Source organism: Trachurus japonicus, chromosome 22 (assembly GCF_045865225.1).
Source record: "Trachurus japonicus isolate A0001 chromosome 22, Traja_1.0".
In the NCBI taxonomy this organism is placed as follows: domain Eukaryota; kingdom Metazoa; phylum Chordata; class Actinopteri; order Carangiformes; family Carangidae; genus Trachurus; species Trachurus japonicus.
The window spans coordinates 1,245,418-1,269,979 of NC_140928.1; the positions used below are offsets into that span (position 1 = coordinate 1,245,418).

Genomic DNA, 24,562 nt, shown 5'->3' on the forward strand with positions numbered 1-24,562 from the left:
AGAAAAACATGTTCACAGACCCCAAGAATAAAGTTTTATAAGAAAAAAGTTATGTAATTAATCAAAAAAAGTGGCAATTTTATGAGAATAAAGTCGTAAATTTACAAGAAAAAAGTGGTAGTTGCACCAGTAAGTGGGTAGTGGGTACGATGGGATGTTCTGATTCTGTTTGAGCCAAAAGATTCAGTATCTCCTCGTTTGAAGAACAGCTTCACCAAACGCTCCAAACGCTCCACAGCTTCATGTTAACAACTTCCCTCCTCTAAAAACAACTGGTCAAAATATTATGACTTTATTCTCATAAAATTATTAATTTCTTCTCGAATTGGGACATATTTTTTTGTGTAAAACTGTGTTATATCTATTTGTACTCTGGTATATTGTTTGTATGTTATGACTTGCCTTAGGACAACGGATGTGAATTAGCAACTATGCTAACTCACAACGGCATATTTACATTGATGCTCTGGCTGACATGTTGATTAATATGCAATGTCCTAATCAAATCAAATAAAAAATGTAAAAAAAAAAGAACTCTGGGAAAAAACTGTTTTCTCCATGTGGCGCTGATACTGGGTCGTAACTTGTACTTATGGAGCCAGATCACTGACATTACAAACTGGCTTTGAAAACAGAATTAGACATTGTAGTAAAAGTTTTATCGACAATGAAACAAGTATTGTCAGTGGAAAATGTTCCACTGACAAATAAAATACATTGCTACATAATTATTATTATTTTTTTTTATATATTATCATGTGTTTTTCAATGTCAGTCTTCAGATTTCTTTTTCATGTCCGTCTTTGTTCCGTGTTTGTTTTGGTTTTGTTTTCAGTTTCAATTTTATTCTTTTTTTAATGTATTATTTATGTCTGTGTTTTATTTTTCAGTGGAACATTTTCAATACAACTTTTACCACAATGACAAATGTTAACGTCAGTGATCTGGCTCCTCGGGTCAGGACCAGGTCTTTGTAGGACCAGGTCTTTGTTGGACCAGGTCTTGGTTGGACCAGGTCTTGGTTGGACCAGGTCTTTGTGGGACCAGGTCTTTGTAGGACCAGGTCTTTGTAGGACCAGGTCTTTGTGGGACCAGGTCTTGGTTGGACCAGGTCTTTGTTGGACCAGGTCTTGGTTGGACCAGGTCTTTGTAGGACCAGGTCTTTGTAGGACCAGGTCTTGGTTGGACCAGGTCTTTGTAGGACCAGGTCTTGGTTGGACCAGGTCTTTGTAGGACCAGGTCTTGGTTGGACCAGGTCTTGGTTGGACCAGGTCTTTGTTGGACCAGGTCTTTGTTGGACCAGGTCTTGGTTGGACCAGGTCTTTGTTGGACCAGGTCTTGGTTGGACCAGGTCTTGGTTGGACCAGGTCTTTGTTGGACCAGGTCTTTGTTGGACCAGGTCTTGGTTGGACCAGGTCTTTGTTGGACCAGGTCTTGGTTGGACCAGGTCTTTGTTGGACCAGGTCTTGGTTGGACCAGGTCTTGGTTGGACCAGGTCTTTGTTGGACCAGGTCTTTGTTGGACCAGGTCTTTGTTGGACCAGGTCTTGGTTGGACCAGGTTTCTGAGGTCCAGTAGGTAAAGAATGAACCAGTTTAATGAGATTTTTAGTAAAAATATAAAACAAATATTGGTGAAGTGATTCCAGCTGAGTTTTATTTCACCGTCTGTCATCGTCCACAGACCAGATCTGTCCAGACCAGACCAGTCCAGACCAGATCGGTCCAGACCAGATCAGACCAGATGAAGCATTGTAACTGGTCTAGACCACTTCAGAAGTCCAAATCCAGATCAGACCAGTTGAAACCAGTCCAGTCCAGTTCAGACCAGGAGTCAAACTGTTTCAGACCAGTTCAGTCCAGAAGAGTCCAGTCCAGTTCAGACTGGTTCAGACCGGTTCAGACCGGTTCAGTCCAGTTCAGACCAGTTCAGTCCAGTTCAGTCCGGTTCAGACCGGTTCAGACGGGTTCAGACGGGTTCAGATGGGTTCAGACCGGTTCAGACGACCCGGTACAGGTGGATCTGTCTCAGGGCGTCCTGGTCTGTGTCTTTGCCCAGGTAGACGTCGTAGTCCACAGGAAGTTCCTCCACCCAGCCGGGCTGCAGCGCCTCCTGGTGGACGGAGAGACACCGTCAGGACGGAGACAGAGATGGAATAATGGAGTTAGAAAATAACAGTAAAGAGTAATCAAAAAAGTTACTGACAATAAAACGCTCCGTTACTTGAAGTCCCGTCACTAAATAATGAAACACCTGTTAGAATGGAGTTTATATACACTTTAGTTTCAGTTCATCAGCTGGTCGGTGAAAGCCGTTTATCTGGAACTAACCAACTCACTCAGAATTAGATCCACCCAGATTAAGATGGAATTCAATTCAATTCAATTTAAAAAACTTCCCCGAGGGGCAATTAAAAAGCACACACACACACACACACACAAATACAAAACCACAAGTACGAGACAAATAAATAAATAAATGCAACTTTAAAGTGCAGTGCATTCGTGTCCCTCAAGCCATTCAAGTCCAATCCAACCCTCCACACAGTTCACACTACAGGAAGACTTTCCTCCCTGCCGCCATAAAACTCAATCTGCAACAGCTCAGTCTAATGTGCAATACTCCAGCACTTTACTTGTTCTTTTAAAATAGAACTTGTTGTTTTAAATGATAATTAACTAGTTTTAGTATTTTAGTCGTTTAGGTCTGTCTGGTTGTCCCTTTAATAACTTTTATCATGTAGTAATTCAGTTACTTTTTGGGGGAAGTAACTGGTAACTGTAACTAAGTAGTGGTGTTACCTGCAGAGCGTCCAGACTCTCCTTCAGACTGGGAACCGTCACCAGCAGAGACCCAGACCTCCGGAAGTTCTGCATGACGAACCTCCACGCTCTGCACACACACACACACACACACACACACACACACACACACACACACACAGGTGTTACTGGCCAATCACAGCAGCCGAGGTGCAACGCATTCTGGGATACGTAGTCCTGTTTATTGAGGATCCCCATCAGCCAGTCTTCCTGGGGTTCTTTTTAAAAAGTTCAAAATAAAACAACAATACTCAGATCCAGTTACAATAAAAAGAAAGGAAAAAGGGAAAGAAAGAGAAAGTTCTCAAAATAATAACATGAAAGACTTAGGGTGAATTCCGATTCTCCCCTTAGCCCTAGCCCTCGGCCCTAACCCTTCGTTTTGCGCGTTCATGTGAAGTGGTAGGGGTGTCCTGATTCTGGTCCAGACGAGGGTTAGGGGGAAGTGGTCTGGCTATCTCGCCCTCGAAACGGAGATTTTTCAGGGGCACACTACGGACCGAGGGCTATAGTCTACTTGCCAGCCCATAGGGCCCCATTGTGAACCCGGAAATGTTGAGTACCCCAAAGTTTTATGTTAGAAATATATAGTATGGGTCCCCAGTATTCAGAAACTGCCGGATGCTAACTTATATATATTGGGCAATTAGCACAATTTACATAATTAGCATAAATTACCATAGTTTCCTATATGGGCAATATTTCCGCAAAATTGACTTGGCTGATCTGGGCAATATTGGAGTGGTTTTAGGGGTTATTGATGATGCTGAATCCATTTCTGACATTTTCAAAATTCAAAATGGCTGTCTAAACCGGTAGTGCCCAGATTTAAACCGCCAGTGGGCCGATTTTGATGGATTTCAATCTGGTCCCTTCCGGTTTAGACAGCCATTTTGAATTTTGAAAATGTCAGAAATGGATTCAGCATCATCAATAACCCCTAAAACCACTCCAATATTGCCCAGATCAGCCAAGTCAATTTTGCTGAAATATTGCCCATATAGGAAACTATGGTGATTTATGCTAATTATGTCAATTGTGCTAATTGCCCAATATATATAAGTTAGCATCCGGCAGTTTCTGAATACTGGAGACCCATACTATCTATTTCTAACATAAAACATTGGGGTACTCAACATTTCCGGGTACTCATTTTTGGCAAGTAGACTACTATGGCAAGTTTCCCAGAATGCATCTTGCGGCAACCGGCAGCTGATTTATTTCTCACTGTAGCGCTGTTATTACATCACTTTGTTAAGTTTTAATATTTTTTCATGTGATAAAGTAGCTGTTTAGATCCCCAATGTGCGGTCGGTTTATCCACATGAGGCTGTTTAGACGTTTGCTCCCATGTTTTTGGGAGAAGTGAAGCTCCACCTGTGGAGCAGATCAGCGGCTCGTCACAGAGACACCACCCGTCCAGAGAGCTGGTCGGCCGGCCAACCTCCGTCGTCATCCCGGGGGAGAAAACCATCGCTAATTAACTTACCTGCAGGTTTTTAAAGGTTTACCACCGCGTAGTTACATTCTTTTTAGGAGATAAATGCTGGTCTCATTGATGAAATGTAACAATTGTCGCATTAGTTTGTTTGAATTAAAAGTGAAGCTTCCTGTGTGTATCAGACAGAGGAGCAGCACTGCCTGGGGGATCTGTAGCCTACATACAGAAATCACCACATTTACATCAATAAATAAATGTTTTACAATGAACCGATCATTCTTCATTAAATTTTATTTTATTTCATTAAGTTAACGTGGTTTTGAATAGAGGATTTGTGGCAAAAGCTCGTCACGTCTGCTTATGTGAAAGCCAGCAGAGACGACTGATGACGTATGTGATTGTTGAAGTGGTGTCCCAGTTCGTAGGGGTTGACTTTCTACCTCTACCCCTTGTAGCTCCGTTTCAAGGGCGAGGGTTAAGGGCTAGGGGTAGGGGTAGGGATGAAAAATAGAATTGGAATTGGGCCTAACTCTTAAGTCTAAAAAGCGACTTTACATGTTTCTTAAATGCTCTTTTACTGGGAATAGTCCTAATATTTAAAGGAATAACCAAAGGGCTCTATATACAACAGTACTTTTCATTGGTGGTGGTAATACAAGTAGACGTAGAGTTGAAGCTCTGGTGCTGTCGTGGTGAACATCAGCTTTATAACCATCTGATTAGAAAGAGCTGTAGGATACTTGTTGTGAATAATGATAATTATTGTAATTAATTAATTATTGTAATTAGTGTGTGTCACCTGATCTGCTCTCTGGGCTCCATGAAGAACTCAAACACGTTGTTCATCACCAGGACGTCGGCGCTCTGCAGCAGGACGTCCTGGGTGAGGACGTCAGCGTGGAGAACCTACACACACACAGTCGTCAGGGTAACACACACACTGACACACACACACACAGACACTCACACAGACACACACACACACACACACAGCTGTCAGCGTCACACACACACAGACACAGAGACACACACACTGCAAAAACTCAAAATCTTTCCAAGAATATTTGTCTCATTTCTAGTCCAAACTAATCTCTTTCCACTTAAAATAAGACTCATCACCTAAAAATGAACTTGTTTTTAGATCATTTTCACTTGTTTCAAACTAATTTTCACTTGAAATAAGTAGAAAAATCTGCCAGTGAAAGTAAGTTTTTTGTGTTTGTAATAAGAAAGAAAAACTTGCTCCACTATCAGATTTTTCTACTGAAAATCCGCTTGAAAGAAGTAAAAAGTGTCTGAAAACAAGCTGCTTTTAATGTGACGAGTCTTATTTTAAGTAGAATGAGATTTGTTTTGACTAGAAATGACATTTTGACTAGAAATAAGACAAATATTCTCTGAGTTTTTGCAGTGCACACACACACACTCACACTCACAGACACACACACACCGACCTGAGCCCTGTCGTTCAGCTTGTACTTCAGCATCATGTTGTTCTGCAGCTGGACGAACTCCTCGCTGAGCTCCAGACCGATCAGACGGGACGCCGAGCTGTACACGCAGCCCTGAACGCACCACACACACACACACACACACACACATACAGATACACGTTAAAGGGATATTTCAACATTTAGTCAAATTGGCCCATTGCCATAATCCCTATAGTCATAGCAGTAGGTTTGTTACCTTTAATTGTCGGTGCAAGCTGTTTTTAGAACGGTGGAGCAGAGCCGTGAGCTGCTCAGAGCTACGCTACGGAGGCTCATTATGGGATTTCTTGATTTCCCTCATCAAACTCATCAAATACACAATCCAACAACTCCACAACGCTCTGGTGGACAAGTTGTGAGCTGCACATTCACCACGCTATGAGATAATAACACAACGTTACCACACAGAGTTGTTGTAGAGGGAAATACAGAGACTGTTGATGAAAAACTGTCCCTGAAGGCAACGTGCATCAGTGGTTTTGCATGAATTTCCCTCTAAAACAACTCTGTGTGGTAACGTTGTGTTATTATCTCATAGCGTGGTGAATGTGCAGCTCACAACTTGTTGTTGCCGTTTTACAACAAAGTGCTGGTTTCTCTTCATGAACCGTGGTGTTTTAAACAGGTCGAGGTCAAAGGTCAGAGAGTTTTATCATCACACTATTCAATCACTTTAGAAATAAAACTTTGACTCCCGTTCACTCACATGGAGACTTTTTCAGAGTTGAGTTCCCATGGCGACCGTTACTTCCTGCTTCCACTTAGGCATATGATTTTGCACAAAGTTTGGGCTCCATCGTCTGATAGATGAGTTATTACACTAATGTTAAGACCCATAGTGGGATCAAAATCTATTTCCTTTTCTGAACACCTTTAGTGATTGTTGACACATGCATGTAGAATGATAAAATGGGCAGGACACGATGTCCCTCCTCATGATGGATTTGTTTTTATTGTTTATCTGTTTCATCTGTTGGTTATTTTAAATGATTTATCTTAGTTAGTTTGTGTTAGTAAGTGAGGTAAACAGAGAAGTGAACCGACCCCGTAGAGAACGGCTCCCAGTCTGGACCCCACGTCCACCAGCGTCCGTCCACTCAGGTCTGGGAGGACGTTCTGGAACAGGAACTGGAGCTCCAACACCGAGAAGGAGTGAGACAGGAAGTCTGGAGGAGAGAGAGGAGTCAGAGTGTGTGTGTGTGTGTGTGTGTGTGTGTGTGTGTGTGTGTGTGTGTGTGTGTGTGTGTGTGTGTGTATCAGTGTGTGTATGGCCCAGTTCCACTCCGACCCCTCACAGACTCACTGACTTAGAGGCGCGTTAAGTCCGTGAGTGTGTGAGGGCTGTTCCACTGTCAGATCATCAAGTCCTTACTGCCCCCTTAACGTTAGTCAGCACCGATGCTGACTTACGGTAAAGGGAATTACCCACAGTTCATAGCGTTGTGAAGTCAAACACATGGGATGCCGTCAGAACGCGAGTGTTAAAAAAAAGAAAAGAAAAGTAAATTAACGCACGTAGTCAGAAAGAGCTCCGCCAGTCTCTTTATTGTTAAAGCAGAAGTAAGCGATCCGGTGGTTTTGGCTAATGCTGCGTTCCAGGCAGGCTTTTGAAACCGTAAATTACAGCTTCAAGTCACGACTTACGACTTTGTAGCGTTCCAGACAACCCACTCGTGTTTCTCCGACCTGTTTTACCTGTGAAAGTCACTATAACGGCCACTCGTAACTTCTGACCCGTGAACTCGTACCAGATCGAACTGGTACGACTTCACAGGTCGGAAAAACACGAGTTACGGGTTGCCTTGAACGCACCATAACGTCTTGTCAGCAGATGGAGTTAGCAGCCCCCGCCCTCGTCATGGATCTATTGGTCCTCGTCCCTACGTCACCACATTCAGGCGCATCCCTTGGCTGCACACACAGAGAGGACTGCCCCTTTATGCCGTTCTCTCTCCTCATTGGATAAAGGTTGTAGGATACGAGGAAAGTTTTCTCCTGGGCTCAGAGCAGAGCAGAGTGACTGACAGACCCGTGTTTCAGACCAAACACTCTATAGAAGTGATTGCTGTCGGAAGATACAACTATTTAAGACTTAGATTAACACAAACATTCACCTTACTTCTGCTTTAATGGACAGGAGCAAAAAAAAGAAAGAAAGAAAAGAAAGAAGAAGTTTACTGTCAGTATTAACGTGCAGTTTGTGATTATTGATGATGATTTGATCCAGGAACAGTTTGTTTTGAGTCCGTCCACCTCACACACATTGTGCATGTTGAAAGTAGAAATTATCGGTCCAAGGGCGGAGTTAAAAACATGTTGTTGTCAAGGTAACGTGTGGTGAGAGTGGGTAAGTGCTGTTCCATTCATGTTTACAGCATCTGGACCCTCACAGACTCTCACACTCTGTCACTTAGAGCTGATCTCAGGTCAGTCAGTGAGGGTTCAGGGCTTTAAGGAGGCTTCAGGGGGCGGATTGGAACTGGGCCTTTGTGTCTGTGTCTGTGTGTGTGTGTGTGTGTGTGTCTCTGTGTGTGTATCTCTGTGTGTGTGTCCCACCCAGCGGGGCCGTCCTGATGGAGCCACAGCTGAGACAGTAGCTCCGGCTCATGGCTCCGTCCTCACACAGAGCGTCCACCGTGTCCTCGTCGTACAGGAAACTGTCCACATGGACGGTGGGACGGGGCCGCTGCTGCATCTACACACACACACACACACACACACACAGTCAAACAGACACACACACACAAAGAAGTCTTCACCAACATAAAACTTATAAAATAGACTTTAACTTGTAATACAATAAAAGCAAAATGTTAACTTAACGGCTCTGGGACTTTTTTGTAAATGATATTCCTTAAAGGGACAACGAGGAGTTTCTCTTTGGTTATAAAAAAGTCTGATATTAATGTGGATGAATCTCCGTTACCACTTGTTAATGGTCCATTTTAGATAAATCTATGGTTTTGTCTCTATGGTTATTTTGTTATTATTAGTGGTGGTGGAAATGCTGGGCGAGCCGACCAGCGTTTCTTTACTTTCGGTTTTGTGGCGAGTCATGAGAATAACGCCGCCGAATCTCCGTTTATGGTGGGAACTACGACGGTATGTGATCGTCTTCCAACCTCTGACTTTAATTCTTGATGAATGAAAACATGAGTCTGTCTTGACCCGGTCAAAGAATTTCACGGTGCGGAGGCTCATAAATGTAGTGTGGAAACACTTCACTTTTACAAAACTCCTGATTGTCCCTTTAAAAGAGTATTCCTAAAGAGTTTCACTGCATTTTATTAGCTTGGTGCTTTTATTTTGAAGGAAAGTCCTGTCTCTCTCTGGCCCAGAGAGTCAACGGCCCCAGACCACAGACCCACTGGTCTCAGTCTTCAGGCAGTTGACTGGTCAAAGTCTGAACTCTTGGTTGGTTAGACCCCCAGGGGTCCTTGAGAGGTTTCAAGGGGGTCCCCAACTTTTTCTTGAAATTTTACCACTTTTTTTCTAGATTTGTAAAACTTATTTTTTTGGAGAAATTTTTACCACTTTTTTAAATTATAACCCCCCCCCCCTTTTTTTTTTTTTGAAATTTTACCACTTTTTCTAGAATTTTTTAAAAACTTTTTTATTTTTATTTTACCACATTTTTCTTGAAAATGTTTAACCTTATTTTTTTCATTTTAGAAATCTTACCACTTTTTTCTAGAATTCTTTTTTTTTTACTTTTTATTTTTTTTGGAGAATTTTTACCACTTTTTTCTAGAAATATTTAAACATTTTTGGAGACATTGTACCACTGTTTCCATACATTTCTCTACAATATTTCCACATATTCACACCATTGGCTCTAATTTGTACATATACATTGACTAAAAAAGTAACATTCTTCAGTCTCAGAACAAATATTTGTGTATTTCTGGTGTTTGCTTCAAGGTTTTGTCCAATGGGGGTCTGTGGTCTAGTTTGTGTCAATTTAGGGTCCTTGATATATCACTCAAAATCAATCAAAATAAACTTTAATGTCCCCGGAGGGAAAATTGTCATGGACAATCAATGCTGTATATATAATATATAAAATATATAAAAGGTATCAGTCTCAACAGTCTGAACAGTCTTTAAATCCCACCTTAAGACCCACCTATTCTCTCTGGCTTTTAACACCCAGTAGGCAGTTGACTTCATTTATTTTATTTTAGTGATTTTATTTATTTGTTGATTTTAATTCAGTTTTATCGTATTTTATTTTATCTTATTGTGTCCATTGTTTTTATTGTGCTTCTGTTGTGTTACTTATTATATTTTATCTTGCTGTGCAGCACTTTGGAAACCTTTGTGTTTGTTTAAATCGTGCTATATAAATAAAATTGGATTGGATTGGATTGGATTGATCAGCGATCAATAATCAATAACCAGTGATGAGTGCGGTACCTTGGCGTGGGCCGAGGTCTCCGACGGCAACATGGCGTCCAGCGGCAGACTGGCCCTCAGCTCGTCAGCGATGCTCTGCAGCAGCACCCTCCTGTTGTCCACCAGCAGCTGGTCCAGCTCGTCTGAGGAGTCATGTAGAGTCATGTGATCAATAATACCATGCAGCTCTTCAGCCAATAGGAGAGGACGTAGAGTCATGTGATCAATAATACCAGCTCTTTAACCAATAGGAGAGGACGTAGAGTCATGTGATCAATAATACCATGCAGCTCTTTAACCAATAGGAGAGGACGTAGAGTCATGTGATCAATAATACCAGCTCTTTAACCAATAGGAGAGGACGTAGAGTCATGTGATCAATAATACCAGCTCTTTAACCAATAGGAGAGGACATAGAGTCATGTGATCAATAATACCAGCTCTTTAACCAATAGGAGAGGACGTAGAGTCATGTGATCAATAATACCAGCTCTTTAACCAATAGGAGAGGACGTAGAGTCATGTGATCAATAATACCAGCTCTTTAACCAATAGGAGAGGACGTAGAGTCATGTGATCAATAATACCAGCTCTTTAACCAATAGGAGAGGACATAGAGTCATGTGATCAATAATACCAGCTCTTTAACCAATAGGAGAGGACGTAGAGTCATGTGATCAATAATACCATGCAGCTCGTTAAAGCAGAAGTAAGCGATCCGGTGGTTTTGTCTAACTTCCTGTCAGCAGATGGAGTTAGCAGCCCCCGCCCTCGTCATGGATCTATTGGTCCTCGTCCCTACGTCACCACATTCAGGCGCATCCCTTGGCTGCACACACAGAGAGGACTGCCCCTTTATGCCGTTCTCTCTCCTCATTGGATAAAGGTTGTAGGATACAAGGAAAGTTTTCTCCTGGGCTCAGAGCAGAGCAGAGTGACTGACAGACCCGTGTTTCAGACCAAACACTCTATAGAAGTGATTGCTGTCGGAAGATACAACTATTTAAAGGGATAGTTCAACATTTTGGCAAATTGGCCCATTGCCATAATTGCTATAGTCATAGTAGTAGGTTCATTACCTTTATTTGTCGGTGGAAGGAATTTCTTGGTTTCCCTCATCAAACTCATCAAATACACAACCCAACAACTCCACAACGCTCTGGTGGACAAGTTGTGAGCTGCACATTCACCACGCTATGAGATAATAACGGAACGTTACCAGACGGAGCCATTTCAGAGGTAAATTCATGCAAAACCGCTGATGCGCGTTGCGTTCAGGGACAGTTTTTCAGCAAGCAGACTCTGTATTTACCCTGTATTTACCTCGAAAACGGCTCCGTTTCGTAACGTTCCGTTATTATCTCATAGCGTGGTGAATGTGCAGCTCACAACTTGTCCACCAGAGCGTTGTGGAGTTGTTGGATTGTGTATTTGATGAGTTTGATGAGGGAAACCAAGAAATCCCATAATGAGCCTCCGTAGCGTAGCTCTGAGCAGCTCACGGCTCTGCTCCGCCGTTCTAAAAACAGCTTGCACCGACAAATAAAGGTAACGAACCTACTGCTATGACTATAGGGATTATGGCAATGGGCCAATTTGCCAAAATGTTGAACTATCCCTTTAAGACTTATATTAACACAAATATTCACCTTACTTCTGCTTTAATATGCAGTGTCCCTACTCAAATAAAATATTGATTATTATTATTATCAGAACATGTTCTTTAAGAAGCTTTCTAATGTGAGGACCCACACCACTGACTCTGTTCTTCATCAGTGATGAGTTCTTCGCAGGAAGATGTTTTAGTGTTGGAACATGAACAGTTAACTCACATAGAAGCATGTTTTGTGTTGTGGTCTCAGTGTTTATAGTTGAGTCCAGGTTGTGTTACAACAGGTTGTAGCAGGGACACTTCTAACATTTGACATCAAATAATGAATTGTGTGATGTAGTTAGAGAAGTTTAAAGCGTTGCTATCTCTGTAGTGGACCAATGAGGAGACAGTGTCCAACAGTCTGCAAGTTACAGGAGCTGAGAGGAGAAGTGTTGAACCTCCAGTCTGCTATCTGACTACACATGTTGAACTCTGACAAGGCAAGACATTTTTATCTGTATAGCCCGTTTTTACCAGCAGTTTGTCTCAAAGGGCTTTACATCCCATCATAACAACATCCTCTGTCCTTAGACCCTCACATCCACTGAGGAAAAACTCCATGGAAAACCCTTTAAACAGGGAAAACCAGGAGAAAGCTCAGGGTGAGCAACAGAGGAGGGATCATCACCCAGGACAGAGATGTTGTTACACACAAGACAACACTTTAGAACAGAGAATGTGGTTAGCATGGAAATGTTAACAACAGCTGAAGGAGGAAGAGTTCAACATGTGTAGTCAGATAGCAGATGGAGGTTCAACACTTCTCCTCTCAGCTCTGTAACTTGCAGACTGTTGGACACTGTCTCCTCATTGGTCCACTACAGAGATAGCAACGCTTTAAACTTCTCTAACTACATCACACAATTCATTATTTGATGTCAAATGTTAGAAGTGTCAGTGCTACAACCTGTTGTAACACAACCTGGACTCAACTGTAAACACTGAGACCACAACATAAAACATGCTTCTATGTGAGTTAACTGTTCATGTTCCAACACTAAAAGCATCTAACTGATACGTGTGATCTAATTTCTAATGTAAAATGAGGTGACATGTCAATTGTCAAGACCGAAATAAACTAAACATCTTCCTGTGGTTCAGTTTGAACAAGAAGAACTCATCACTGATGGATAAATGAAGAACAGTGACAGTGGTGTGGATCCTCACTTTAGAAAGCTTCTTAATGAACATATTCTGATACCAGTGAATGGTGAACATGTAAGGCAAGGCAGGCAGTTTTATTTGTAGCATAGCCCGTTTTTACCACCAGTTTGTCTCCAAGGGCTTTACATCCCATCATAACAACATCCTCTGTCCTTAGACCCTCACATCCACTGAGGAAAAACTCCATGGAAAACCCTTTAAACAGGGAAAACCAGGAGAAAGCTCAGGGTGAGCAACAGAGGAGGGATCATCACCCAGGACAGAGATGTTGTTACACACAAGAAAACTGTTTAGAACAGAGAATGTGGTTAGCATGGAAATGTTAACATGGTGTCAATGCATTAGAGATAGAATATAATACACCACATCATGTCATAACTTCATGATGATGACGTGGTGAGGAAACTTCCTGGTTCAGACCATGTGCAGCAGCAGGACAGGTGGTGTACTACTAGGTACTACTACTACTACTACTACTACTACTACTACTCCTGTTTACCTGAGTTCCGGACCCAGTCCAGGACCCGGGGCAGCTGGTCCGGTCTCACTCTGCTGAGCAGCAGCTTCAGCTCCGTCTGGGCCTCGCTCAGCTCCATGCTTCCTCTCCGAGGCTCCGAGGCAGCGGTGCTCCGTCAGGACTCAGTCCGGCCGAGAGGCTCCAAGTCCGGGGAGCAGCAGCAGCAGCAGCTCGGCTCTGTCTGAGGGTTAAGGTGGACCGGGTTTGATTGACAGGGAAGACAGACTTCTACGTTAAAAAACTGTGTTCTCTCCTTCAACTCTCCGGACGACCTTAAGAGACGGAGTTTTTTCATACAAAACTTTATTAACAACAACAACAGACGTTTGTTTCAGTTTATAAACTATTTTAATCACAGTTTAAAGACATTAAAGGTTATAGCTACAACTTTTTCATCAAAAGGAATAATTAAAAAAAAATAATGCATCCACAGAATGTCTAGAGGGGTGCAGAATAAAAGTATTAATTTTACTGAATTTAAAAAAAATAGTATATAAATAATTGTTTAATAAATTTTGGCGGGTCCGAAATATATAAATATTTAGGCTACATCTGGTTACGTTGGCAAAGTTGGCATGGAATGATCTCTGTGGCAACTGGCAACCAGTAAAACGGAAGGTTGGAGCGAGAGCAGGCAGTGTGAGTTCTACACCTACTGGCCAGGAGGAATTAAACTTGTAGCTAACACCTTTAAAGAAGTTAATTTCTATATTTGTGTTGTCCAGGTTAAACCTGTCAAAAATGTCCAACACACACAAACCAATGAATTCAGATTAAATGTGACAGAAATCAAAGTTTTGGGTGAAGTTGGTTTATCCTGGAGTTATGTGTCTATCTGTATAGCCTATTAGCTCTTTATCTAACACTGCACTCTCCTCTTTACTCTACAAGGAGCTCATAAATGTGAATACATTTTGAATTATCAAACCGTTTTAATGTAAAAAACCAATTACCGTGGTCATTTCTCATGTAAAATAGCAGATAACTGTTTGCAAAAAATAATGATGATGATGATAGAAGAGTTAAACCACATCCATGTGTTAATGTCCAGCTCCCTGATAAGAAGAAGAACGACCACAACAATCACACATTACTGGACTGGACCACCACACCCATCCCAGGGAATCAACCCCAGAGCCATTAGATCTGGACTGCCCCCCCTCCCCCCTTCACTCAGGACACCCAGAAACTTCTCACATGTGTTGGTAAACTCAGAGCTTCTAGGTCCAAACGCCTGGAAAACCTAACCTTCAACATCTGGAACAAGAAGAAGGATTGTCTCCTGTAGTCATGTGTCTCCACAGCTACTTTAGTCCCCTCAGTGTCCTCATGCAGCCAGTCGACCCATCTATTAAAACTAAAGTGAAATAATCTCCCTGCACAGCCACAGGTAGCAGGATTATGAAATAAAAAAAGAACCAGTTATTTGTATGAATCACAGTAGAGTCCAACCAGTGTGTGGTGGTTACAACTGATAGACAACTAGAGCTAAATGTTCACCACTGTAACGTCACAGATGTTATTGTTAAATTTACGGCTGCAGACTGGAAAGATCTACAAAGGACGGTGAGGACAGAAAATATCATCAGCACTCGCTCGCTGTCCCTCCATTAAAGAGGTTCAGATGCTGTACGTCTCACAAGATTTTTTTTTTTTTTTTTTTTTACAAAAATCCATTCAATAAACACTCCAAACACTTCATATGGTCAAAAACAATATGTCAAAGACACTGAAAAATACAAGGAGAACAAATCAGTTAAAAATGAAATACTGCAAATGGTGATTTACATATTCACCATCTTTTAATGCAAACACTATATTTATCTATTGTATTTATTTAAACTCCTACTGTTTTAAATATGTTCAAAAGTTACAATAAAATAAGTAGGACAACAGTCAGGGGGGTGATGGTCGGTTAGTGAAGCCCCGCCCCCTGAGCTACTGAGTCGGCGCGGAAAATTCAAATTCACGTGGAAGCTGTGAAGCCAAAGGGGGGCGTGGCCTCCAGAAAACCACTTCCTGTCCCGTCGCTGTGGAGACGGAGTTGAAGGAGAAACTAGACACATAATGAGAAGAAGTGGAGCTGAAGAGGAGTCACGATAAGTTTAACGTTACATTTTACTAACACGTTAAAACGCTGAACTGAGCTGAAGCGGTCAGAGATTGAAATGAGTCAACTGCTTTAGCTCCGCCCACTGTCTACGTCACCAGGCGGCGCAGCCAATAGGAAAACAGCAACAAGCACAGCACGAGGAGGAGAAGCAGAGAGGAGGCAGAAAACCAGGAGGAAGGAGAAAGTAAACAGAAGGAGAAGAGTCGGACCAAAGAGAGAGGTGAGTTCATGTTTATGTTTAAAATAAAACGCGGTGAAAAAGCCCAAACCGAGGCTGAATGGGACTGAAACATGTCGTCGTTCTCTCATTGTTTACACCAGTTTAGCAGCGTAGTTCAGTGCTGTGAGCCACGTTTTTAGTAATAACATGTTGTATAAGAGGCTGTGAATGATATATCAACAAACCCTCTCTGTAGAAACCTTTATAATATAGAAAGGGATCAAAGTGGAAGGTTTGGTGTCTGGAAGTGCTGCTGAAGTGGAGATTTCTAGCTCAGAGTCTGAGGAAAACGGCCTTAAAAGATGTGTAAAGATTGTTATTATTGTCAATTGTACGATTTGTTGCTGATACAAATGATTGTTTTAGAGCCCACGTGAGAGAGAGAGAGAGAGAGAGCTTTACAGTGATACATGACATGACATGGGTCAGACAACAGTAGCATGCTGAGTTTTGCTGAATTTAGGAGAAATGTACAGACGGAAGAGACACAATTTAGTAAAATAAACACAATAATGTGGATTTTCTACCATTTCTTACCACTATTTTTAAAAGAAGACATGTTAAGAAAGCCAAATAGTCAAAAACCTCAAAAGTGCATGTAAAAACATGTTGATGTTTTTGTCTGTAGCGCCACAGCTTGATGACAGTAGGAAGCTGCTGCACTGATATCACTGTGTTTCATAGTTAAAGTTAAAGATACTTTATTAATCCTGCAGGAAATTACAACGTTACCAGCAGCAGAAGACAACACAACACCACACACACACACACACATCATACACAGAAATACACAATAACAACAACATTGCACAACACGTTAAAGCACGTGTAAGTGAAAAAGAGCAACAAGGTCTAAAATAAGATTTAAAAAAGGAGGGAGAGACACTATCACATGATTACAGATGTTAAGAGAAGCCAAATGGCATATGCACATGATTACTGTGAGTTAAAGGGATAGTTCACCCAAAATTGAAATTTCCCTCATGATCTCCTCCCCCTCATGTGGACTAAGGGCTGGGAGAAGTTTCAGAGTCCTCCGTGGCTTCTCTGAGTTACAGGGGGTCTCGGCGTAGCAGTGCATGTCCATATGACGGTTGCAAATGGATACCAACTGTCTTCGTAACAAAAAGACACACCAAAAAACATCCAGATACCTCCATGCTGCTCGTCTGTAATGTCCCTCTTGTATTGAAGCCCCGAAATGCGAAATGCTCCGGGAAGAGGAGCTTCCACTACAAAACAAGCTTGAAATATAGACTTATTTAATTTTTTCGGGACAATTTCTCATGTCGGGGCTTCAATACAAGACGGACATTACATACGAGCAGCATGGAGGTATCTGGATGTTTTTTGGTGTGTCTTTTTGTTACAAAGACAGTTGGTATCCATTTGCAACCGTCATATGGACATGCACTGCTACGCCGAGACCCCCTGTAACTCAGAGAAGCCACGGAGGACTCTGAAACTTCTCCCAGCCCTTAGTCCACATGAGGGGGAGGAGATAATGAGGGAAATTTCAATTTTGGGTGAACTATCCGTTTAAAAAGCCTAATGGCAGCTGGTAAAAAAAAGAATGGTCATGGCATAACGTTACATTTGATTTTTCACCAGCTACACTGATGTTGCATGGTTGGTTTTCAGCCGTGAGACTCATCACAATTACTCCAGAGCTTTTTAATTAGCCCTCCTGTCGTCCTTCTGGGTCAAATTGACCCAATCTGTTTCATTCCTCCATCCGTCCTTCTTTCCACAATCCCTTTTCCCTTCCTTCCCTCCCTTCTTGCTTACTTCTTCTTGATCCAATTGACCTGATCTGTTCCCTATACCTCCATCTTTCTTTCCTTCCTTTTTCCCTTCCTTCTTTCCTCCCTTCTTTCCCCTATTCCTTCCTTGAATGAATCTGTTCCCTCCCTCCATATTTCTCTCCTTCCTTTTCCCTTCCTTCTTTCCACAATCCTTTTTCCCTCCCTTCCTTCTTCCTTCTTCTTCCTTCCTTGAATGAATCTGCTCCCTCCCTCCCTCCATCTTTCTTTACATCCTTCTTTCCACAATCCTTTTTCCCTTCCTTCCTTCTTTCTTCTTCCTTCCTTGAATTAATCTGTTCCCTCCCTCCATCTTTCTTTCCTTCCTTTTTCCCTTCCTTCTTTCCTCCCATCTTTCCCTTCGTCCTTCCTTCCTTCCTTCCTTGACCCAGGAGGACAACAGGAGGGTTAAAGTAAAAATGTAGCACAGCCACGGGAGAAATCCTGCTTAGTTCCTCTTTAAAGGGATAGTTCAACCGCTATAGTCACAGCAGTAAGTTCATGCATGTTGTTTTGAGATCTGCGGGGCAGAGACGCGAGCTGCTCATTGAACACAATGGACAAAACACCTGTTACACGCTAAAGATGGCGGTAGGAAGCTGCTGCACTGATATAACTGTGTTTTTCATGGACATTACCTGACTCCACTTCCTGTCTGCTGTGTTTCAGATCACTGTACCAGAGACTAAATGGCTTCATCAGAGGAGGATCTCAGCTGCTCGGTCTGCACCGAGGTCTTCAGAGACCCCGTCCTTCTGTCGTGCGGCCACAGCTTCTGTAGAGAATGTGTGGACAACTGGTGGAGAGAGAAAGGAGATCCACTGTGTCCGATCTGCAAGAGAACTTCGACCAGAAACCCTCCCTGCAACCTGGTGCTGAAGAGCCTGTGTGAGAGCTTCGTGCAGGAGCGAGAGCCGCTCTGCAGCCTGCACGCCGAGAGGCTCGCGCTCTTCTGTCTGGACCACCGGGACCCCGTGTGTCTCGTCTGCAGAGACTCGGAGAAACACACCGACCACAACCTGGTCCACATCGACGCCGCCGCCGCACAACTCAGAGAGGAACTCCTCAGGGATCTGTCGGTCAAGGTGCAGAGTTTGAACGAAGTCACGTCGAAGTTTCAGGAAATAGAAAAACACATGAAGGTCCAGGTGGAAGACACAGAGAGGCAGATAAAGGAGCAGTTCAAGAAGCTTCGCCGGTTTCTAGAGGAGGAAGAGGAGGCCAGGATGGCTGCACTGAGGGAGGAAGAGGAGCAGAAGAGTCGGAGGCTGAAGGAGAAGCTGGATGTTCACGGCAGAGAGACGGTGGCTCTCTCAGCCACGGCCACGGCCACCGAGGTTGGTTTGTTTGTTTGTTTATTAAAGGGCAACTTCGTTTTTTTTCAACCTGGGCCCTGTTTTCATATGTTTTTCTGTATATGTGAGTGATGGATAATACTTTTATTGAGGTGGCTCCAGTATTGAGCCGGGCAGGCATCCTGCAAGTGGCTCCCGTCAGAGTTCGCCATATAAACCTGCATTTTCTTCACACTGACAGGCTCAGATAGTTACAATGAGTGTCTGACAACATACTAGAAAGGAGAAATGAACGTATGTCTCTACCTTTAGCTGGAGGTCGCTGTTTGCTGTGATCTGTGTCCAAATCTCACCACACCACAAATCTCGTTCTGAAATCTCGCGATAACTCGCGGCAAAACACCGGTGTGGAAACTGTTACCTGACTGAGGTGAAGAGAGACGACCAGAGAATTTACAAATTGTAACAACAAAATGTTGGGCTGCTCTTCACGCAGCTTTCACAAGTTAGGGCTAACAGCTAGCTGTGCTAAATGGATGCTAACACTCCTGTGGATGCACTGCGCCGTCGCCGTGCCGACCACAGGGTCTGCTGTGACCACTTGGACCAGGATGACTACTGCCAGTCAGAAGAAGAAGAGACGTGCTAAAGGTAGAGACATACGTTCATTTCTCCTTTCTAGTATGTTGTCAGACTCTCATTGTTCTATCTGAGCCTGTCAGTGTGTGATCTTTGACGGTGCCACTTGCCCCGTGGTAGAGCGTTAGCTGGGCTGCAGGCTGCCTGCCCGGCTCAATACTGCAGCCACCTCAATAAAAGTATTATCCATCACTCACATATACAGAAAAACATGAAAACAGGGCCCAGGTTGAAAAAAAACAAAGTTGCCCTTTAAAGACTCCCATTAGCTGCTGGGCTTTCCAGCAGCTACTCTCCCTGGGGTCTTGATCACTGAAATTATAATACAATACATATTTTCATTAATACATTGACATGTTGTAGAGGGAAATTCATGCAAAACCACTGATGCACGTTGCCTTCAGGGACAGTTTTTCATCATCAGTCTCTGTATTTCCCTCTAAAACAACTCTGTGTGGTAACGTTGTGTTATTATCTCATAGTGTGGTGAATGTGCAGCTCACAACTTGTCCACCAGAGCGTTGTGGAGTTGTTGGATTGTGTATTTGATGAGTTTGATGATGAGGGAAACCAACCAAGAAATCCCATAATGAGCCTCCGTAGCGTAGCTCTGAGCAGCTCACGGCTCTGCTCCGCCGTTCTAAAAACAGCTTGCACCGACAATTAAAGGTAACGAACCTACTGCTATGACTATAGGGATTATGGCAATGGGCCAATTTGACAAAATGTTGAACTATCCCTTTAATGAAACATATCAGTGAATATTGCGCTCTACTTTCCAGGTCACCGTGAACACCGAAGACGCTGCGTTCCTCCTCAACCACAAGGCTGCAGCCGACAGAGTGAAGCGCCACCCGCTGGTCGAGGACCCGCAGCTGGACTCGGACGCTCTGATCGACCAGGCCAAACATCTGGGCAACCTGGGCTTCCACATCTGGAAGAAGATGAAGGACGTGGTAGGGCTGGGACGATACGCTTTTCTCCCGATTCGATTTTTTGGATGGCGATTCGATTTAAATTGCGATTCTACGATTTTTTTCTCTCGATTTTTAGTCTTTAGCATTTTTTACATTTATCTGCACACAAATACTATAAATGAACATACTCCATTATAAAGTGAACTTAAACCCTTTTCAAAACCTGTACTCTCTGTATGCACTGCAAAAACTCAAAATCTTTCCAAGAATATTTGTCTTATTTCTTGTCAAAATGTCTCACTTCTAGTCAAAACTAATCTCTTTTCACTTAAAATAAGACTCATCACCTAAAAATTAGCTTGTTTTGAGATAATTTTCATTTGTTTCAAACAAATTTTCACTTGAAATAAGTAGAAAAATCTGCCAGTGAAAGCAAGTTTTTTGTGTTTGTAATAAGAAAGAAAAACTTGCTCCACTATCAGATTTTTCTACTTATTTCGAGTGAAAATATGATAGAAATAAGTAAAAAAGTGTCTAAAAACAAGCTGCTTTTTATGTGATGAGTCTTATTTTAAGTAGAATGAGATTTGTTTTGACTAGAAATAAGACAAATATTCTTGGTAAGATTTTGAGTTTTTGCAGTGTGTAAAAAAGGCTAACAAATGCACATAGCACAATATTAAAAACATCAAAAAAAAATTTAATTTTTAAAAATCTATTTTTGAAGAAAAAAATCTATTAAATCTATTTAAAAATCGTCAAAAAAGATATTGCGATATTTATGTGAATCGATTTTTTTCTCCCACCCCTAGGACGTGGTCTCGTACAGACCCGTGGTCCTGGACACGAACACGGCCGGTTCGTTGGTCCGCGTGTCCGAGGATCTGACCAGCGTGACGAAGTGTCAGCGGAAAGAAGAAAAGCTGTGGCTTCCCAACAACCCCGAGCGCTTCCAGAGCTCCCACCTGTCCGTGCTCGGCGCCCAGGGCTTCGCCTCGGGGCTGCACAGCTGGGACGTCCAGGTCAGGGTATCCGTAGGGTCTTGAAAAGTATTAAAAGGTGATAAATCAATTTTGGGAAAATTAAGACCCTTAAAAAGTCTTTTCAGGACTTTATAAAGTCTTAAATTTTGAAGGTATTTTTTCTGAATTAGCTGTCCAAGAGTTTGAGTCCTAAAAAACCTTGTGAAAGTGTGTGAATTTATTCATTTTATTAAAAAACAAAGATGAACCGGTACAAGAAGATTGTTGTTTTGGTTTTTCGAGAGTGGAGCAATGTTTTTTTTTTTTTTTTCTAACCTTGGCCTATTATTTATTATCCCAGCCTATTTTGAATACTGTTGTATCATAGTGGTCTATAGTCTTTATCACAATTATCAAAAAATGTCACTGATGTAAATACGTAGTTACAGCTTGAAGCGGCGGTGAGGTATTGAAAAATATTGAGAAGGTCTTGAAAAAGTCTTAAAAAGGTATTAGAATTAACTTCAAGATTCCTGTATAAACCCTGCAGGTGAACAACCACAAGATGTGGCGGCTCGGCGTGTTCGAGGAGTCGTTCCAGAGGACGGACCGGGGGCCGGACAGCGGGATATGGAGACTGGAACACACCTCCAACGGACTCTTTGCTTCCTCGCGCAGCACCAAGTGTGTTCACATCCAAGCGCAGAAGAAACCGGAGAAGATCCGAGTGAATCTGGACTTGGACGGAGGACGGGTGTCGTTCTGTGACCCCGACAACAAGACGCAGCTCATCGTGTTCAAGCACGACTTCACCGGGAAGGTGTTTCCCTACTTCTTCTGTAACGACGGGCAGCTGCTGAAGGTGGCGCCGGTGGAAGTGGAAGTCACCGTGTCACGGCCACCGATCGTATTCATATGATGAGAAGTCTGAGGGTTTTCATTAGGGGTGGGAGAAAAAATCGATTCACATATATATCGCAATATCTTTTTTGACGATTTTTAAATCAATTTTTTTTCCTTCAAAAATCGGTGTTTTTTTTGGGGGAAAAAAATATTTTTTTGATTTTTTTTTGATTTTTTTTTAATATTGTGCAATGTGCAAGGTTTGTCCTTTTTTACATCCAGAGAGTCCAGGTTTTGAAAAGGGTTTAAGTTCACTTTATAATGGAGTATGTTAATTTCTAGGCTCCTACAGTGTTTGTGTGCAGATAAATGTTAAAAATGCTAAAGACTAAAAATCATAGAGAGAATCGGCAATATCGTAGAATCGCAAGTTAAATCGAATCGCCTTCCAAAAAAATCGTAGAAGAATCGAATCGGGAGAAAAGCGTATCGTCCCAGCCCTAGTTTTTATGTTTTTATGTCTGATTGGAGCTCGTTAGACCCGTTACATCCCAGTCCAGTGTTGTGGAAATTTGTTCAGCAAGATCTGAAATAAAGATGTTGAGCTCGACTGTCTTTTTTTTTTTTTTGAACAAATGTTTTTATTGATATTTCAAGCTTTACATACTTAAACACACTTACAGAATTATTCTTGTTAAAAGCTTTACATTTTTTTTTTGTTCCGTATCTGAGTAAAAAAGTAGAAAACGCCAAAAATAGGAACAGCATGAACAGAGAACCTATCGGCAAGGTTATTCCATATTTTTATGACAGTGTCAGAGGTCTGAAAGTTAAAATAAATGGTTGAATAGATAATAAGAATATTGATAATTATGTAAAAATCAAATTGAGTAGAATTTCCATGGTGATTGATACTCATGAAATGAAATAATAAAAACAGAAATACACCCTTTTACTTTTGAGGGTCCAGGCCTGTAGGTGTCTATGCTGAATCATCTAGGTGTCCTGTAATGTTAGTCCAAAGTAAGTAATTAATGGATTCCACCTCCTCTTGAATAAGGCCATGTCAAGGTTGAGCTTTGCTGTTATTTTTTCCATTGTGTATACCCTAAGAAGTCTTTCTTTCCATTGATCAACAGTCGGGGTAATGGCTTACACCAGGACATAGTTATCATCTTTCTTGCCACCATTATGATTACTTTGAATAGATACATTTTTTCTCTACATAAAAAGTCACAGGGAAGCACTCCAAGAACAAAGATCAGCGGGTCATTCCTTATACTAGTTTGTAAAATGTTAGAAATTTCCGCCTGGATCCCCTCCCAGTACATTTTCAGTTTAGGACAATCCCAGAAAATGTGTGTGTGATCTCCAATTTGTCCGCATTGTCTCCAGCAAAGATTTGTCTTTGTTTTGTCAAATTTGGAGATAATAAATGGAGTTTTGAAAAAGCGGAGATTCACTTTCCATATAAATTCTTTCCATGTGGGGCTGCTGGTCAGTTTATGACCATTCTCACACACTTGTTCCCAAATTTGGTCCTCAATCACAACATTCATTTCTAGTTCCCACTTTTCCTTTATTCCAAGAGAGCTCCCCGCTACAATTGTCTGTAGTAATTCAGGGGTCGACAATATAAATGGCCCGGTGGCCCGGACGTACTTTTCAAACCGTCAGGGCCACCAGAACGCTCCAAACACTGGCCCGGTGGGGCCAGTGAAAATAATGCCTTGAAAAAAATATAACAAGTAAATAAATAAATCTAATTTCACATTAAATCCCTGTGGTTTGAAATGATAACTGTCAAATCGTCTCGGTAATTAGTGCTAAGAGATCCCGACCCGGTCAACGACAGAGACATCTACTTTCTGTGCGCAGCCAGCGCTGTGCCCTGGCACGTCAGCACCACCTGCAAGCAGCTGCAGCTGCAGCTCCAGCTCACTCACTGCTGCTGATAGAAGGTCGTCACAAGAACCGATAAAAACCTTTTTCTTAACCATGAAACTTCCCTCCTCCTCAGCGCGTCGGGTCGAGTCCTGTCGGGACCGACGCGAACGTTACACACGGGCCAGAGCTCGCGCTGGGGCGCCAGCTGTTCGGTGTGCGCCACAGCGGTGGCACGTCACGTGACATTTAGACCATAATAACAACAACAAAAAAACGTGTGTAAACGCAAAACTGAGCTGAAAATTAAACAATGAGTCAGTTTTGCACCAATCTGTGGAAACAGCCTAAACGTGAATGAATGAGAACAACAGTTATATCACTGAACTACTTGGAGGATAA

General features: G+C 42.3%; 2 protein-coding genes across 2 annotated transcripts; one reads left to right on the forward strand and one right to left on the reverse strand.

Annotated features, from left to right (window-relative positions):
• Positions 1-1,571: 1,571 nt before the first annotated feature.
• Positions 1,572-13,629, reverse strand: LOC146963177 (uncharacterized). The gene is made up of 9 exons (XM_085768146.1): positions 13,468-13,629; positions 10,172-10,293; positions 8,312-8,450; positions 6,800-6,921; positions 5,717-5,827; positions 5,062-5,168; positions 2,801-2,891; positions 1,730-2,111; positions 1,572-1,689 (listed from the first exon to the last, which is right to left on the reverse strand). Exons 1-8 carry the CDS (start codon positions 13,562-13,564, stop codon positions 1,998-2,000), a joined length of 903 nt encoding a protein of 300 aa, XP_085624272.1. The 5' UTR covers positions 13,565-13,629; the 3' UTR covers positions 1,572-1,689; positions 1,730-1,997.
• A 4,680-nt stretch (positions 13,630-18,309) lies between these two features.
• Positions 18,310-22,352, forward strand: LOC146963178 (E3 ubiquitin-protein ligase TRIM35-like). The gene is made up of 4 exons (XM_085767973.1): positions 18,310-18,957; positions 20,337-20,507; positions 21,284-21,493; positions 21,984-22,352. Exons 1-4 carry the CDS (start codon positions 18,310-18,312, stop codon positions 22,350-22,352), a joined length of 1,398 nt encoding a protein of 465 aa, XP_085624099.1.
• The last annotated feature ends 2,210 nt before the right edge of the window (positions 22,353-24,562 follow it).